Below are 18,793 nucleotides of genomic sequence, written 5' to 3'. Positions count from 1 at the left end.
AATCCATCAACTGACATCTTTCACTTGCTATATCTCGGCAAACGTGCAACATATTTTACCCATTTTGGCACATTTACAATGTTCTTTGGAGTTATTCGATAAAAAATAAAGAACTCTTCGACATTCGTGACGTCACTCTATTGAACTTTATTTTGGTCTCCATTTCAGGGCTATATAAGAGCCGAAAGTTAATAATACGGTCGAAGCCATAAATTTCTAGTTAGGACATGACTAGTTTGCAAAACTCGATTAACAATAATAATAGACCATGCCAATACTGCAAGGCACTGAAAAAATTTCAAACAAATATCGTCAAATTACACTCCAAACCCGATTAAAATCTCGACGAATCTCATTTATTTAAGGTTTGGCATCTTATTAAAGGCAATTGTCAGAAACTTTGGGGGCTTAAGCCATCTTTCAATTAAAAATTGACCAATCAGTGTGTGTAATTCCACTCACACGCCCATCGATTGGCTGATATTGATTGACAGATGGCTTTAGCCACTTTGTCAATTACCTCTAAACGACGCCTTGTGTAAATGTGCAAGGGTGTAATGCTGTAAGGCTTCAAGGGACTGAGAACTGAGCGAAACAATGGTAGTTCATGTCAAATGGTGCCGTGGCCTGATTTAGTGCTCCCTTGCATTGCCTCCCATCTCAGAAAATATCCCACTCGAATAAGCGCGCATCATGATGTATTACAAAAACCGTATCCTGTAACGACCCGCCAGTTTTAATGCACTTTATATTGATTGACAATCAATGTCATGACATAGGGCAGCTAACAAGGCTGTTCCAATCGCCACCAGGGGGTTGCAGGACAAACAGGGTTCTTTTGAGGAGAAATACAACTCACACCCTTCCGCCCTCTTACAAGACAGAGCTAGAGGCGCAACTTGTTCAATGTTTTGTTGGGGAAAAAGTGGTTCGATCAAATCCCCATCTGCTGTAAGTCATCCTTGTATCCCTGTATTTTCGGGACATAAAACATCGGTAGAGACAGAAAGACAATGCAGCAATACTGAAGAATCTGTAGACCTACATTTGGTACTTGCTCTTTTATAATGCGCAGCTCTCGATATGACTTTCTGAAATCATGACCCCACTGGGATACACAATGTGCCTCGTCAATAGCTACAAGGGTTAGGCCTGTATAAAAAGAGAATCATAACGTTGTGAAATTTTGGGTTCTAGAGATTGGTAATATTAGGAGGTTCTATGGAGTCTTGTTGAAAAGGCTGAAAAACTAAAAGGAAATCCACAAGATTTTTGTTCAAAAGGGACCTGATCCCAAACAATTACGTCATCTGTATAGCTAGATAACCCCACTCCCAAGAACATCCTTACACAAATGGATTCCGAAACAAGTTGTGAAAAAAATTATTCACTAAAGGTATAAAATTGCATGATAGGTTGAACAGAAGCAAGGTAACCTTCATAATAGATTGAGATTTACCACCAAAATATTTTGCTTGGGTTGGCGAGAAAGGCTTCAATGAAAATGCATTGGCACGAACTCCGCGCTACATGTCCTTCGACTTCATGTAAGGCGTCACGGATGACCACTAGCTGGTAAACTTTAGACTGTTTGACTCACCTACTTTAGAGTCAAGGCTTTTTAAAAAACCAGAAGAGCTTGTCACGTATTCCGGAGTAACATAAACAAGGCGGTATTGCTGATTGTAGATTCCATCAAGCACTGATCTTGAATCAGCCTGAGCAGAGCCAAGATAACAAGCGGGTACACTAGCCATACTGCAAATGACAAAGATACAATACAAGATAGAATTAAATATTAAGATGAAATATAAAATATATAGCATATCATATCATATCATATCATATCATATCATATCATATCATATCATATCATATCATATCATATCATATCATATCATATCATATCATATCAATCATATCATATCATATCATATCATATCATATCATATCATATCATATCATATCATATCATATCATATCATATCATATCATATCATATCATATCATATCATATCATATCATATCAATCATATCATATCATATCATATCATATCATATCATATCATATCATAACATGTCATATCATATCATATCATATCATATCATATCATATCATATCATATCATATCATATCATATCATATCACATCATATCATATCATATCATATCATATCATAGAAAAACAGAACATAACATAAACAGATTACCTCAAGGCATGAACTTGATCCTCCATGAGAGAGATCAAAGGGGAAATCACTAAAGTAAGGCCAGAAGTGTACAGAGACGGATACTGGTAGCATAAACTTTTGCCAGAACCTAACAAGAAAGATTATTATAAAAATAACATCATATCCAAAATATAAATGACAGGTTTATTGAGCTTTTTGAGTAGAAATGATTTACAGTGCAGTGAATTTTCTTTATAACCTGTCTGAAAATATTTTTCTATTTTGACTTACTTAGTCCAAATATCCGAATTTTGTCCCAAACAACACCCCCCCCCCCCCGCGGTTGGTAGGTGAGGACGTGAAAGACTGTTGAGCTTGGGACGCAAGTGGTACTTTCAGGGCCTGAAAAAATGTCCTTTCCATGATAAAGAGCCCCTGTTAATAGCTCAATTCTCAGTTAACGGAGAGAAACAAAACTTGGTATATTTATAGCTTGCTTAGTGCAACTTAGTGCTATATTGAGACATTACCTATGAAATGTATAAAAAATAGTCATCATGTGTCTCAGTTACCTAAAGAGATTATATACAGGGATAATGTGGGCGGGTATATTTGAGTTGTATACTGTTGATCACGAGCCCTGGCAGAATACATTCTCAAAACTTGGGAAAATCATCTGACAAAAAGTGTATTTTATTTGTTAATACTGTAAACCCCACGTGAAAAATCCCATGTGACATAAAAAAACACATGACAAACTGGATGGGCAAAATGTATCGTTATTAAGAGCACCCTCGAGTTTGGGGTCTGAAAACGGTGTAGATGAGAAAAATAGGGAAAGCTGAAATGTAAATTTGACCGACAATAACATTTACCAGTAGCCATTATGACACAATGATCTCTTCTTTCCACAAGTACAGATCGTATAACACCCCATTGCGCACTAAAAAAAACAGGCAGCAAACAAGTTCAAGTCACCGGCGAGAGGATGGTTATCCGTAGTTGTATCCCCTCAATTCGCAGCCAGGGCCGCCGAGAAGAGGAGCTAGGGGGCACGGGGGTACGGGGGTAAACTGCCCCAGGGCCTCGAGGTCTAGGGGGCCTAGTAAAGTAAGGGAATAAATAAGAAGTAACAAATGTAGGTCGAAAAAAGTTAAACATTTTAAAAGTTTGCAGGAAAATGACTGTAGGAAAGGTTCTAAATACATTTCAAGCTAATCTGAAAGGCGTGGTCGCTGAAATTTTCTGCTCGTTCCGCTCACAGGCTGCCTCGTCGGTCTGTTTTGCCTCAGGGCCTCTAAAAACTCTCGGCGGCCCTATTCACAGCTGCATTTTTCGATATGGGGCATTAAAGGAGGTTTTTTATTCGAGAGAGGGAGCTTATTCAAGACTCATTCAAGACTCAATGCTAAATGGAGGCTTATTATTCATAAAGAGGGGCTTAATGCAATTGAATATTAAAGGCATTGAGTCATGATAAATGGGTATACCCAAATGCGCTGACTCATGATTTTCATGCTTTTATGCTTTTGATGCGCCTGAAACTGATCACGTGAGCACACCACGTACTGGTTTTCAAAACAGCTTTCCGCAATAGGGCCTAATAACAAGTTGTCAACAATGGATACTGATGTCACATGAAACTACAGCGATCACACCAAAAGCAAATGATTTTACTGATAGAAATATTACTGGCATTTCGCATTTAGAAATTGTTTCTATTCCTATCGCTATTGGTTGAAATCCAGACAGGGTGGAATCCATGTAAAGTTCACGGCGGATATACAGCAACAGAAGTCGTTAGTCCACGCCGAATATATCCGGCGTAAGCTACATGGATTCAACACTGGAAATGCAACTCGATATCAATGTTAATGTGAAAAATTGCAAAATTACTATGCAACTAGCCTGGTAGTTTCATGTAATGGTGCAACATTGAATCGGTTGCTAGTTGCATAACAAAGCGATGACGAATCGATTATTTATAGTGAGTCATTGTGAAATATAAAAGGCTTTGTTTAAAACTTTTGTTATTCACTACACCGATTCAATAGACTATTTGTAAACCAATATAGAAAGCAAACAATGGAGAAAATCTCAAAAGCATAAAGAGCCACGTGAAATCACGCGTGAGCAAACACCGTTGTGTGGCTGTAGTAGAACGGGGGGCGAAAGGAAATGTGAGCGAGTCCCGCCCTGGCATTGCCACTAGTTCACATTTTCCCTCAAGGGCCTCCGACGAAGGCGGCGAGGGGGCCATGCCCATGCCCCCTCATTTTTTTACAAAAAAATGAGTTTTCTGGGAGTGTTAAATTTTCTCTTGGCCCCACACTACCCAACTTGTGTCTGAGCCGGTCGATGCCCATGCCCTCAGTTCAGGGACCATGGAAGCAGGGGAAAGGGGGCTGGGGAAATTAGGTGTGGAAGTGGGTGTGACAACATTTTAACAGCAAAATTTGTTATTTGATGAGCAAAATCAACCGAAGTTCAATTGCAATTTGGTCTTTTTGAATGTCTTTTTTGGATAATAGTTCATCCCTCTCCTCACAGATTGTGGCATTCTCCAGAATCTTGTATCTGGAATACTGTAAATCTTAAAAAGAACATGCCAAGGATAAGCCCCCCCCCCTCCTAACTTAAATGAAACATATTAACATTCACCCTGCCCATAATTTGAAAATGTTTAGGGCAGGATAACACTGAAACCTGTATTTCCAACAAGGGATGCTTTGGCTGTGGCCAAAAAAACTCCAAAAGCAACAGGTATGCTACTTTTGTGACTGGCACTATTAAAAATGTATCCATATTGTTCCTCTGTTTGCACCACTTAAGAAGGAATTCTCTAGAATGAGCACCCCCCCCCCCCCTTGAAAAAATAGGTGACAGCTTAAATGCTCATCCAAGGCTTTGTGATATTTCTGTTTGAACTGATTAGTCACATTTGAAACATTGATTTATTTCATACATTTAAAAAAAATCGAAAATGAAGAGATGGTTCTCTTCATAATATCAAATGCCATAAAATGACCCAGAAAACCTATTTCAAATGCAGAAATGATGCAATATTATCAAGAGTAAAAATGGTATACTACTTGCCAGAAAGCATAATAAAAAAATGATAACTTACGGCCTAAATCTACCAAAACCAAAGTAATGTTTTAGAATATCTGTGTGCTCTTTCTCTGGTGGAGGGCATTCAAAATTGCCTGGAAAAAAGGGCAGAAACTACTTTAGTCAATTAAGGAAGAATCTTAATACAATTAAAAACAGACAATTAATTGAAAAGGAAAATACAATTAAAATTGATGCAGAGGTGTACCAACTAAGATAGAAATATGACAGGCAATACACACATCATAAATAGGCATATCATAATAATTATATGCAGCTATCATTATCAGCACAAATTGTTTTTTTTCAATTCAGTTACACTATAACTTCAAACCTGGAAAAGTGGTAATCTGCTACTGTATTCAATGAAAGCAATTAAAATAAGTCTCAAACCAAACATATTACTTTAAAAGGAAGAGAACACTTTTACATGTCTCATTGAATCTCTTTGTTATTAATCTAGTTGAAAAAATGAGCAGGTGAGTTTGTAAAATCTGATTGATATATAGAATAACTTTTTGGAACTAGCAGACCCTAATTATAAAATCATGAATGCTGTATAGCAACTGTATACCTATCTCGCCCTCGTGTTTTTTGGATGGTGTGTTTGATGCTGTGAAAGATTCCTCAATCTTCAACGTAAAATATAAGCTGGTAGAAAGTGCAATTGGTCAAACTATTAAAAAGCCTGTTTGTAAGATAAGTAAGTATTAATTTCTTACCAAAGAAAGATTAATGTTTTGTTTAATGGCCACAAGGCTACCAATTGCTGTTAACAGAGAAGTGACCAAGACAACACTGGGATACATACAATACAAACTTCTATCAATGTATCAAAATATGGAATGCTTTTCATAAATTGGAGGGTGTCAAACTCCAGGCTACACCTGGCCTGCTATACAGCTAGATGTGGCCTAGAAAATATTATTCTCATAAGAGGACCAAAATAATCCACTGATGTACAAATAAATTGACAAACAAGGTGTTTATCTATTAAGAGAGCTGAAAAACATTAACCATTGGACTACCTAGCTCCAAGCCTTCTCGGTTAAACTTTTTCCTAAAGGACTGACTGCAAAGTTTCATACATCTTGCCAAACACTTTTAAAATGAACAATGAAACAAAAATTTCAACAAGGAGCTCAATTTACATGAAGTGGAACACAGCTATACCTTTTCAAGTTCAGACATAAGATCCTCGTCTCCAGATTCAAAGCCATCAATGTCATCAGAGAAAAAATCTTCAGCCTCAATAACCTGTGCATTAAATTAAGCATAAAAGAATCCCCTCGAGTTTAATTAATACTTCAGTGAATTATATAAGTCAGTTCAAAATCACAAAGTAGTGTCCCTGACAGTACTTTGTCAATCTTGAATTACATTGTTCTTAATACCCAAAAACAATCTAAACATCAGGCCTTGCAAGGTGAGGCAATCAAGGTCAATCAAGCGCCTCCACATGCACCCAGAAAGTTCTAGGTTGCTTTATTGATCGAGCACCTAGCTTGTTTATGCTATCTAAAAACTAAATGGGAAAAACCAAATTTTGTTATTGATGGTATTTGATTATGCTAAAGCAAGCAATTAGAAAGTTGAAGCTATTCCTGCTTCAGAACCTTTATATCATCAATTTACAACCCTGCAGTTGATTAAATTTATACATCTTAGACTTTTTGTGTGGCATTCACATAGCTCTGTCTTAAGCAAGGAATGAACTCAACTTTTGGAGTGTATATGCACAAAAAAGATAATAAGTGATAGCTTTATCTAAGCCCAAGACAAGACCTCAGTGACACAAAGTCCATGAAATACAAAGTTTTGTTGGATTTGAAAAAACCAGATAGCTCTTTAAACTTCCAAACTAACTAAACCTCCAGATTATGTTTCAGAGGAGGCCTTCTGCCTGGATGGTTTTCAATTGGTGAAGGCATTTCGCATGTGAATGGATTGCCTGTGAATTGTGTTGCATTATTAAAAAAGAAGCCAAATGCGGGTGTGCTGAAGCATTGTTCAAGTTCTCTGGTATGCTGAATAAATTTTTATTGCCACTGAACTGAAATAGCAAGCCTGATCATGCAAGAATACTGTTTCCTGCATTTTGTGTTGATCTGATCAATACTGTCAATAAAAATAAAGTGAATTTCTTAAATATTCCATACAAACTGACTTGTACTTGAAGTTTATCAGATATTAAGCAATTATAGTAAACACTAAGTGCTTTGGTGTATAGAACAGGACAGTTCAAAGCTAGAATTTTGAGTAGGAATCATGTTGTATACAACAAAGCAAATACTAGCAAAAAAGTAATTTTATTCATATTTCTTTCTTCATATTTATTCGTTTTTCCTTCTATCTCTTTTTGCTATTGTTGATCTGGCAGAACTAAACATAATTTCCTTACCATTTGCTGTCGATTTTCATCTTGTAGTTGTTTAGACTCCACAGTAGTCTTCGGACAAGAGCTTTGGGCTGAATCAGATGCTTCGTTGAAGTTTTTAGCAGATTTTAGTTCTAATCGATTTGGGGGAATACCAAAATCCCAACTAGGCTGAAACTGGAGCTTATCCAATGATGACAGTTCCGATTCTAGTTCCTCGAGATCGTCGGTAGTCGTTCGACCATTTGCAAAGGAAGCATGGCTAGGTGAATCTTCAAATTGGTATTTCTCTAAGCATGTATCTGACGGTTCATTTTTGGCTGACAAAATTGAAAATATATTCTTGAACGAGTTTCTGCCTTCCTTTGCTAGTTGTATATACTGGCCTAACTTCTCCACGTGGTGGCCTAACCGGGCGTCTTCCAGGGACAACAAGCGTTGTATGCATTTCAAACTTTGTTGCAAAACCTCTCTTAATTCAGAAACAGTAAAGAATATACTTTCTTTCTTTATATCTGTCATTTCTCTTGTACAACTGTAGCACTCTATGTCATTATTTGGCAAATGTTGTCCCTAACTGGAACATTTTGTGCCTGCCTCCTCTCCGTTTTGTGTACAGTCGATTGGAAATTTTCTAGCAATATCGTAAATCTTCGAATCGAACCCCCCTCCTAACCGCGAAAAAGCCCCCCCCTCTCGAATAAGCCCCCACCTTAGAACTACAAATTGTCAATAAGCCCCACTCTCGAATAAGCCCCCATTGCTACCGTAAATTCTCGAATTGGACCCATCAATTGGATGATTTTTGCCATCTGAGGTTGCCTATTGCCTATGGTGTTTTATTGAATTACCACAACAAATTCATACTTTTGAAATTCTTACTAAAATAAACGAGGTCTTTTAATAATGTCTTCCTAATGTCTACAATAATTTTATAAGGCCCCCCCCCCCCCCTCGAATAAGACCCCATCCAAAAATGTCAAAAATATATAAGCCCACAACGAGATCACCAAATGACGTAATCACTTTTCGGGAAAATACTAGAAAAAACCCCCGTCTTGGAATTCTCTATAAATGGTCTACGAGCAATGAAGAGTCAGATCATAGATTCATTTGTGGTATATGATTAAGATGCCTGGATATAAGGCGAAAGTAGCTAACTGTAGCGAAGAATTATCTCATCTGAAATGTTTGAAATGTGGGCTCTTGGTGAGAGATCCTGTACAACTGAATGGTGGAGAGCGTATCTGCTTCACTTGTTGTGAAGGACCTGAAGAGAAACTTCGGTAATTTTTTTATTCTTTTTTACCTGGCATGTTATCAATTTGTTTTTTTTATTTGTAAAATGGAAAAAAAATTTAATTATAAAAATTTAGTGTTCAAAAACGATAGATGTGTAGTGATTTTAATATTGTAAATTAGGCCATATTCCTACATCATGCCATCACCATGACATCTACCTGACATGACATTCCATGACATTCACAGCATCACCTAGCACAGGACATTCCCTGCACCATTGAACACACGTTCACACATCTATGTCATGCTGATTTCTTCCCAAGTCTAGATCTTTCCTTCTCCATTGCACAACACATCATTACTCAACACATTTATTTTGTATATAAGTATGTTAATTTGTATGTGATTCAGTCAGTCAGTCAAGTTCAGTCAAGTTCAGATCAGAGTGATACAGCAATACACTGTCTCTCTCACTGGCTCCGTGTTCTCTGCACGTTAAATAAGATTCGTCGAAGCGAACACCAACGATGGAAAGTCACAGGATATGATAGGAACCATTGCAATTCTTGCCACATAAAAGCGTTCCTATAGATGTAACTAAAAAATATTCTGTTCTTTTTGGTATTCAATAAATTTGACAATTTCGAAACCAACATTTTTCTGAGAAACCGCTATTCGGAAAAAACACTTTGCTAAGCGCTTTATTAGAAATACCCTTCAGAACTTCCGAAAATTGTAAAACATTATTTCTTGATTATATATACAACTATCCTTGTTATATCCCGCCGGTTTTTACGAAAAGCTAAAATTTCAAACGTATGTTCTAAATTAAATTTATTACTGTGTTATCTAGGTACATCTTTTTAATAATTATTCAGTTAGGCCTATACGCATTTGTTACGGTGTGGAGCTAAGGTATTTGGCTTCGACCTAGGCCGGTCAAAAAATCTGATTTGTTGCATGAAAGGAACCCTTACATTGTCTTCAGCTGAAAGGGAACTCTTGACTGCAAAGGGACATTAATGTCAATCTCTACAAAGTGACCACGTTGTCCTGTACTTAGATTCAAATGTGCATGGTCCGCGTGGTCTTCTGTCATGGTCCACATTGCCCCTTAGAAGAAGAGACGTTTTGTTTTCGTTATTTTGTTTTCTATATCCCACCGGATTTTACGAAAAGCTTAATGGTTAACCGTATGTTCTAAACTCAATTTATTACAGTTGTATATCTTTCTAATTATTCAGTTATACGCATTTGAAGTTTGAATAATATAATAGTTTAGTTACAATACGGATCTATGGAGGTGTATTTGCCCGCCCTCGACCAGTTTTAACTTGATCTAGACCTGTCAAAATATCTGTGTTGTATGAATAGAACCTTACATTGTCTTCCTTAAAAACCAGTTTCTTAAAGGAGACTAAATTCCAGATAAAAACAAGTTTAAGCTGGAAGGGAACTTTGGACTGCATGTCGTCATGTACTACAAAGTCATCAGGTTGCCCCATCGCATGGTCTCCATGTGTCGCTTTTGTCATGGTCCACGTTGTCTCTTATAAGAAGAAAGTAGTTTTGTTTTCGATATTATTTTGTTCTTAACAGTTGCACGAGTAATTGACACTAGGCTGAAATATCTGCCATTCTATAGACAAAGTAATCCAGTATACCATTTACCTCTTGAGCATTTTCCTACTCGCTGTTCTAATTAATAAGAAGGGACCCCTTTTTATACCCATATAAAGAGGTCCAATAATTTAAGCTGTTTTTGGAAAAAGTCTTACAGGAAAGTTATTTTAATTCTTTATATTTGATGTTTTGTAATTTCAATATAGGAATGGAATCCTTCTTTATAATGGAAGTGAGAGTCTCAATGGGTCAGCTATTGGCAATGACGTTGTGAGTATCTTTGAATTTTGGTGTGTCAATTTCATATTTTTAGCAGATCCAGTTTAACAACAGTTACAGCATTGAGCAACCTCCACTTATAGTTGCACCTCTTAAAAGTCACACAATCTGTCACAGTCACATAAAATTTAGACCCAAATATGCAAAACAGTTTCAGTTTCATTTATTTATCACTCAATCCTAAATACAATTCTAGAATATAACACTGCAACTAAATACTTACAATATATAATACCACACAAAACAAATTAAACTTACAGAAGACTAGAAAAGAACTTTACATGATTTTATTTGAGACTGATTGATTGATTGATTGATTGATTGATTGATTGATTGATTGACTGATTGATTGATTGATTGATTGATTGATTGATTGATTGATTGATTGATTGATTGATTGATTGATTGATTGATTGATTGATTGATTGATTGATTGAGACTGAGAGATCCCCCTTCCCCCCCCATAAAAACAAATAAAAGTAATAAAATGTTTTAATAAAAATAAATGAAGCATATTGCCAGATGTTTCACAATGAAACTCCAATGAGGATATTAGGAATAACCTTTCCAGGAAAATTTGCCAAAAAAGTTATTAATAAGAGTCAATGATGTGTGTTTTCAATTCAAGTAAGCTCTGTTTACAATCACACTTTGTTTAAAGTCACAAATTTTCAAGCAATATTTGATGTGATTATAACTGGAATCTACTGCATTGTTAGAAGTTTTTTACTTCTGGTCACAAGATCTAAATGAAACTCCATGAAGTGTGTTGTAATTAACAAATCATTTAAATTATGTACAAAAGGTGAAGGGTAATTTTCCCACCCCTACCCCCAATTAAACCCCTTGGTGCCACCACAGCCCCCTGTTGTCTTAAATGCACTGTCGTCATGATACAGCACCACAAATCATTACATCCTTTAGTTGAAAGATTACTCCCCTAGAATTGCATCATGTTGTGTATTCGTTTGCTTTTAGAATTACCTTATAGCATATTCTTAGAATCATTTTTTGCTGATTAATGCTTTTGTTAGAAAGAAAAGTTTGGCTGCTCACAGAAATCTTAATTTTTTCAATCTGCATACTTCAGGGCATACATACATCACTTTTTCATTCTAAATTTGCAAATTGAGAAAAATCCATTCCATTTTACAATATGGCCACATCCTATAAAAATTTTATAGCATTCAACTGATTTTGCATGATTAGATGTAATATTTCACATTACCAACATTTTTCAGCACTGATTTTGCATATTCAATAAGTTGTAAAAATAGATTTATGACATCATCATCTCTATTGTTCAGAAATCATGACTCAGCAAATTTTTGTATGTCTTCTCCTTTCAATGCCTCTACTAGGAGAATATCAACTCATGAAAAAATTATTACATTTGTTACAGTAACCAAGTATCAATATCAATTATCAAGTACCAGTATCAATTATCATATATTCTCATTTATTGTCACATTCGATCTTAGGCAATCTTTAAAGACAAACATGCAAAAAATGAAGTAGATGCACTAAATGTGTATTGCAGCTATAAAGACAGTGGATGTTCATGGGTTGGACTAATTAGAGAATTTGAGGTTAGTTAAATGGTAAACAACTCATACCCAGAATTCTCTAATCTTTAGAATATAATATTTCTTATTAGAAAGATACTTTGATTTTATTTTTGAGTAAGATTTAGTAAGTTGAATGGAGAATATGCTAGAAAACAAAAAGCAAAATCTCTCATTTTGTGTTCTTTGCTTTCTTGATCTTTAGATATTTAGGTGAAACCTTAAAAGCTTTTAGGCTTTCTATATTATTTGTGTGATATGTGTGATATGAAAATATAATAGTTTGATTGTTAAAAACACAACGTTTCGAGCATGTACTTGTTATCAAGTGGCTAGAAAAGAAACGAGAAAAAATCATTTCTTTTCTAGCCACCTGATAACAAGTACATGCTCGAAACGTCAATTTTTTAACAATCAAACTATTTTATTTGCATTCTGGTACTAAATTTATTTGCTAACTGTATTATCGTTATTCTGCATCAATGAGGTTGTTCTTGTATAACAAAGGGTTTGGTGTATGCAAAACAAAACATAATGCATTATTTTAATGGGGGCTGATCAAAAAATTGCTTTTTCTGTCATAATGCCCAAGAAAATGTCATTAATCATGTTTTGCTCCAATAACTTAATTATTTCTTTTGGTTGACTTAAACCTGAGTAAGGCATAAACTGTATATAGAACTAAAATACATGCAAACTATCTAAAAATTTTGGATTGATATCAAGTTCAGTTTTTCATCTTTTGTCCAAAAACTAGCAATTATTGAAGTGCAAACATATTTAAGTTCACCATGTGAAATTTTAACTCCACTTTTATTAGTATTAGATATTTTTGAGAAGGTATGCTCTCACTCTAATTATAACAATAAAATTAGTAACTGCAGCATGTTACAAACAGAAACCAGTAGGAAAAACTAATAAACAACTTGAAATGGTCACCAAAAAAGTAGGAAGCAAAAAAGTAGGAAATGAAAGAAATCAGGCTTTGAAAACTTTGTCAACATATGAAAGTCACATGAAACTATATTTCTTATTCTTGAGTTATTTTTAAGGATAAAAATGACTGTTTGATTTTATGATTCTGTGATGGATGTATCAATCACACTGAGATATGTGTGAGAGATATGCAGTTTGTCAAGATTGCTGGTTCTTTGGCCAGATCTAAGGATATCATAGGATTGCTAGACGATATTTTTTATAGACAAGCAGCTATTCAGCAAGACTATATGTAAGATAATATTACAATATGGTAAAGAATCGGGGGGAAATGGTTCTAATATGAAGATATATCATCCTTTTTGTAACTTTAAGCTGCTGTGGGCTACAAGTCATGCAAAGTAATCAGCTTTTACTTATGCAAAATAGTAAACTATTTAGACCAGAGTCTTGCTTCATCATAAGCATTTAAACCAGCTCATATTAACAATATAATTGGCTTCAAAGAACTTTTTTAATAACGAATCCAATACGCTTAATCTTGTTTCTTGCTTGCTTAAGTTGGTTTTTCTGGCTATTTTATTGTTCCTACTGGTTTCAACCTGTTTGATGTTTTAGTAACTGCAAGAAAGATTATACATTTATGATCTGTTTGTAAAATTATAAAACTAAAGTCAAACAAGAGGAAACAGTGTATTTGAAGTTTCCTCATATTCCCTCAGTGTCAGTGAAGTTTCATGATTATGGCTGTTCAGCTGTCAGGAACTCAAAAAACAACCTGAGGGATTTATAGGACAACAAATTAAATCATGACAAATAATGACAACAAAATGAATGGTGAGCGAAGTATTTGATTGCAAACCCATTCCCTCAAGGTCAGGGCCAGCTCTAAAAGGTTTATTGTGAGTTTTACAAAGCTGGATAGCCAACAGGGCCATCGCTAGCGGGCCAAGCCCTCAGCAATTAAAAACAGGAAAAGATAGCGCTATGGGTATCACAGAGGAGCAAAAGTCCCCCAAAAACTTCAAATTACTCCCTTTCGGCAGCCGGAGTCTAGAATCTAATGTCCAATATCCAGGGCGACCTAATTTTTACCTAAAGTTTGGGGTTTAGGGAAGGGTCAAAGTTTATTGAAAAACTCTGAACGCTGATCCTTGAGGTACTGAGAGCCACTGTAAGCAGGGAAAGGGGGCAAAGTGCCTCAGGCTAACTCCATTTTAAGAATGAAATCAATGAAACGTAGGTATGCCTAAAAATAGTGAAAAGTTCTAAACGATTGCAAGAAATGACTGCAGGAAATATTCTGAAACGCATTTTAAGACAATCTAAAGGGCGTAGTTGCAAAAATTTGTCCTCGTCTTTCGGTTTTGTTTCAAGGCCTTCAAAACCTAAGTACCCACAGTCACTCAAAAATTGAAGCGATGGTTGACTAACGAGAACACCCTCTTTGATAAACAAAGCGTCATCAATTGCGTCAAAATGCCACACCCCCACATTGAAATATCTTAGGCCACGCCCTATTTTGTCGGCAAATTGGTGACTGGCATCCCCAAAGTGAAAATGCTCATACCAATACCTTCTAATACTTTGAATTCATACCAAAAAATAATGTAGTACCAGTGGCGTGGGGCCAACCGGGACTCTGGAAATTTCCGATAGGCCCCTTTAAACTTTTCATGTGGGATAGGCCCTTGGATTTTTCTTCCTTTTCAGCTTTTATCATTTGTAACATCAGATTTGTGAGAAAAACAAGTGGAGCAGGCCCCATGCTGCCTCCGCAACACTCTTTTCCAATATATTATAAGTGATGACAACAAGAAACAGTCAGCACCAAAATGGTGTGCCCATAAAAGCTTGATTTTACTGGCCCATAAAATTTACAACCTTACCCCTCTGTGTAGTGCCCTTAATTTCCTGGGACTGTCGTACATTAAATTGATCTTTAGAGCTGGTCCAACCTATTCAATATATTTATGAGTGAGAGACATGCAAACTTTGAAGAAGTCTTTGGAATTTGATAATTTTTTTGTCTTTATAATACTTTCTACAAATAATAACTAATTTGTCTTCATAATTAAATCTATGTCATACTCTTTGTATGCTTACCCCTCTATCTCTTCACAATAAAGGAATAAAACAATTTAGAACATAACATTGTTTTTAAAAATTTATCCATATACAAAGTCACATATTGAAACTTTCTTGCTGTGTAATTTTTAGGCACATGTTAATAGCTGTGAAGTATATCCTGAGTTATGTCAGCAGTGTGGCTGTGATGTCCAGAGGAGACAACTAGAGAGGCATTTGGAAGAAGAATGCACAGAGCGGATTGCTACTTGCAGGTTTTGTGAAGGGAAATTTCAGCATGGCTTGCTGGCAGTGAGTATTCAATTGAAATAAATTTTATCTTGTTCATACAGAAATTTAGCTGCAAACACAAAGAATAATAAATCACCGTTCTCTCTAATCAAAAGGTGAAACAAAAGAGGGAACAAACGGCCTCTAAAATGTTTACAAAATTGATTGCCTATTTTGTTCTGCTCCATTGCCTTGTCACTGCAGTCTTATAAGGAGTGAACCTCGCACCATTGTAGAAAAATACTGTACACAGCATATCATATTAGTTCAGTTCAGTTAAGTTCATTTCAGTTCAGTTTCATCTTTCAAAAGATTGCTTTGGGTTCCAGGAGCTCAAGGGCTCTCAAATGTGTTAAGTGTTTGTGACTCTCTAATTTTGCTAAAGAAATTGCTATATATGATTTTGTTATTAATTATTATGATGGAAAATTGTTAAAACTCTTAATTTTTCTGCCATAGAGTCATTTGAAGACATGCATTAAAAAGCCAATAGCATGCAATCAATGCCAAATTTCTATGCCACCAGATCAGGTAAAAACATCAGATTTTAAAATGCTTGTTGTTTTGTCCAATATGTTTACTGCTTTTTAAATCATTTATATATTGTCTACAAACATGGGTACAAATTATATTTAGTCCCACAGTGGATTAAAACATTTAATCCAAAACCAGATTCTGATTGAGGAATTTCTGTCTGGCTCATCTAGTTCTCAACATTTTGTCTAAGATATGTCTAAGATCTAAGGTACCCTACAATTTGTCTAAGATTAGGATCTCTCTACACCATCCTTGCTTTAAAGGAAGAAAGTATCTAAGTGATTCATCTAATAACTTGCAAAAACGCGTTTTCATGTCTAATTGCCAGGGCCAGATTGGAGAGTTTGCATTGTTACCCAGAATTCAAAAGTGATCTTTCATTTTACTTTCCCTCTTCTATGTTTCGGCTCCCCCCCCCCCCCCCACCAACCCGACCCTACCCTGATAGTTACCTGGCATCCCCGAGACTCTGAAGTTTTGCAAGAACACCAAAGTTGAAAACTGGCTTGTAAATATTTGCTTATAAGGTTTCTTAATATTTCGTTATATTTTTCAAAACAACGATATACTTTGCTTTTAGATCAAGGACCATGAAGATCTTTGGTGCGAAGAGACAAAGACCGTGTGCCCGTTTCAAGAGGAGGGCTGCAAAATCGATCAAGTATGCAAATCAACTAATTATCTGTCCTTTTAAAAATTTGCTAGTTTTACAATTCTAATTCTCTTGTAGCTGTAATTGGGTAAAAGGATGCGATATTCCTAACCCTGTAGTTTGTTAGCAAATCTGGGGAAATTGGGATCTTTTAAGTTATCCCAAGTTTATATCGCGTTTATGAACCATATTCTTTCCCAAACACAACTTCTTTCCCTCACTTCTTCCCACGCTTTCTCCCTCTCCAAACATAATGCTTATAGTTGCCACATCAATCCTTTTTCTCACCTGACGGCATCATTGCAAACTTTGGGACCTACCTCTGTTGGGTATCCCATGAAACTACATGCGACATGCCCAAATGTAGATCGAGGGTTAGTCGATTTTAAAGTTTGAGTCACATCGTTTTCTGAATTCATATTTGGGAATTCCCTACTAAAGCGATCAAGCAATGCTGTTCTTTATGTATTTAATACAATGTATATGGAACTGTAGAACGTTTGATGAAATAGCTCATTCTTTTTGTAGATCTTCGACAAGAAAGAGCTTTCAGTGCATATAACGGACACACTATCGTTTCACATTCTTATTCTACTGGCGAGGTTAAAAGCCCTTGGACGATTTATAAAAGAGATTTCGACAAATTTGGTTAATTTGAAAAACGATTTATATCCTCGTTTGGAAAGACTGAGCCGCTTATTCCAAGACATAGAACTTAAAGTTTTAAGCTGGACTAACTTTTTGAAAGCACAGCTCTCAAAGCACTGGGAGGAAATTCAGCATGTAAAACGGACCGTAGCAGATAATAGAGAGGAGCTTCAAACCATTGTTTTGCAAAAGGACGATGAAAAGAAATTGCTAGATGATATTAGCTGTAAAATATTTATCCACGAATCTCAGTTATCGGAGCAGATTGGAGCTTGGACCGACTTTCAAAAACAAGTCAAGACGCTCACTGATAGAATAGAGGCATTGCGAGCTTCGCAATATGAGCTAAAGCTAGGCCATCAACGAATACTTGGCATTGGTGGGTCACCTAATCTTCCAGCCCCTGTTTATCCTTCGCCTGGGTCACCAGATTACCACATCAGCTATAACGGTGAACTAATTTGGAAGATTTCAGACATAACGACCAAGAGACAGGACGCCATTTTGAAGAGGACAACTTCTATTATCAGTCCTCCATTTTTTTCTAAAATGCACGAATACCAATTATGTGGTCGTCTTTATCCTAACGGAGAGGGGCCAGCTAAAGGAAAGTTCATCAGCTTATTTTTTGCAATAATGAAGGGCCCGTACGATGCTCTTTTGCCGTGGCCTTTCAATAAAAGAATAACCTTGTCAATACTGGATCAAGAGGGAGTTAAGCATCACGAAGAGACCTTTCGGGCTGACCAAACAAGCAGCTCGTTTCAGAGACCACAGAAGGACATCAATATAGCCAGTGGGTCGCCATTCTTCATTAGCCTCGAAGCACTGGATACGCATTCATATGTTGTTCAAGATGTGATGTACATCAAGATAAAGGTTCATGAAGATTAAGGCAATTGTAGCTGCTCATTTAAGAAGTTGTTGCTGCACGTTGCTGGACCAATTGGGTGCAATGCTAAAATTTATTAGAACTTTGACGTAAGAAGCAAACTGTGAATGATAACTGAGCAGCGAATTGAGTTAGATTGACCGATGCTACAGTGAGATCGTCAAGAAGGGACATTGAATAACATCATAAACGAAAGATGATGGGATTGCAGCGTAAGCTCAATTGTGCCGGATTACGTCATCGTAAATAGAAGAAGCCATTTTCATTTAACTATAATGGGACTTTAAGGAATTAATTTTTGTTAGATAGCAGCTCTAGAAAGTAGTCAAATAACTGCTTAACGGATTTTTTTTACGAAGCATGTAAGATGAATTCTTCCGAAATCACAAGCTAGTTTTTGCC

At 36.2% G+C, this 18,793-nt stretch overlaps 2 protein-coding genes across 3 annotated transcripts in view; one reads left to right on the top strand and one right to left on the bottom strand.

The window, feature by feature from the left end:
- Positions 1–8,342, bottom strand: part of LOC135696630 (bifunctional 3'-5' exonuclease/ATP-dependent helicase WRN) — a 36,989-nt gene extending 28,647 nt beyond the window's left edge. Inside the window, exons 1-8 of the mRNA XM_065216093.2 lie at positions 7,684–8,342; positions 6,456–6,539; positions 5,857–5,914; positions 5,299–5,377; positions 3,047–3,114; positions 2,211–2,319; positions 1,601–1,758; positions 1,046–1,152 (exon numbers count right to left, since the gene is read on the bottom strand). Of these exons, the coding sequence (XP_065072165.2) occupies positions 1,046–1,152; positions 1,601–1,758; positions 2,211–2,319; positions 3,047–3,114; positions 5,299–5,377; positions 5,857–5,914; positions 6,456–6,539; positions 7,684–8,181 (1,161 nt within the window). The 5' untranslated portion in view covers positions 8,182–8,342. The remainder of the gene's footprint in view (positions 1–1,045; positions 1,153–1,600; positions 1,759–2,210; positions 2,320–3,046; positions 3,115–5,298; positions 5,378–5,856; positions 5,915–6,455; positions 6,540–7,683) is intronic.
- Positions 8,343–8,729: 387 nt separating this feature from the next.
- LOC135696672 (TNF receptor-associated factor 2) lies at positions 8,730–18,638 on the top strand. 2 transcript variants are annotated; one of them, XM_065216148.2, is made up of 7 exons: positions 8,730–8,945; positions 10,731–10,794; positions 12,285–12,392; positions 15,525–15,683; positions 16,122–16,193; positions 16,780–16,860; positions 17,380–18,638. In XM_065216148.2, exons 1-7 carry the CDS (start codon positions 8,782–8,784, stop codon positions 18,391–18,393), a joined length of 1,662 nt encoding a protein of 553 aa, XP_065072220.2. In that variant the 5' UTR covers positions 8,730–8,781; the 3' UTR covers positions 18,394–18,638. The 2 variants fall into 2 exon arrangements, with proteins under 2 accessions (XP_065072220.2, XP_065072229.2); XM_065216157.2 differs by lacking the exon at positions 8,730–8,945 and adding an exon at positions 8,952–9,494.
- The last annotated feature ends 155 nt before the right edge of the window (positions 18,639–18,793 follow it).

Source organism: Rhopilema esculentum, chromosome 17 (assembly GCF_057945365.1).
Source record: "Rhopilema esculentum isolate cy_ngs chromosome 17, ASM5794536v1, whole genome shotgun sequence".
Classification (NCBI taxonomy): domain Eukaryota; kingdom Metazoa; phylum Cnidaria; class Scyphozoa; order Rhizostomeae; family Rhizostomatidae; genus Rhopilema; species Rhopilema esculentum.
This window is presented reverse-complemented; position numbering and strand designations above follow the sequence as displayed.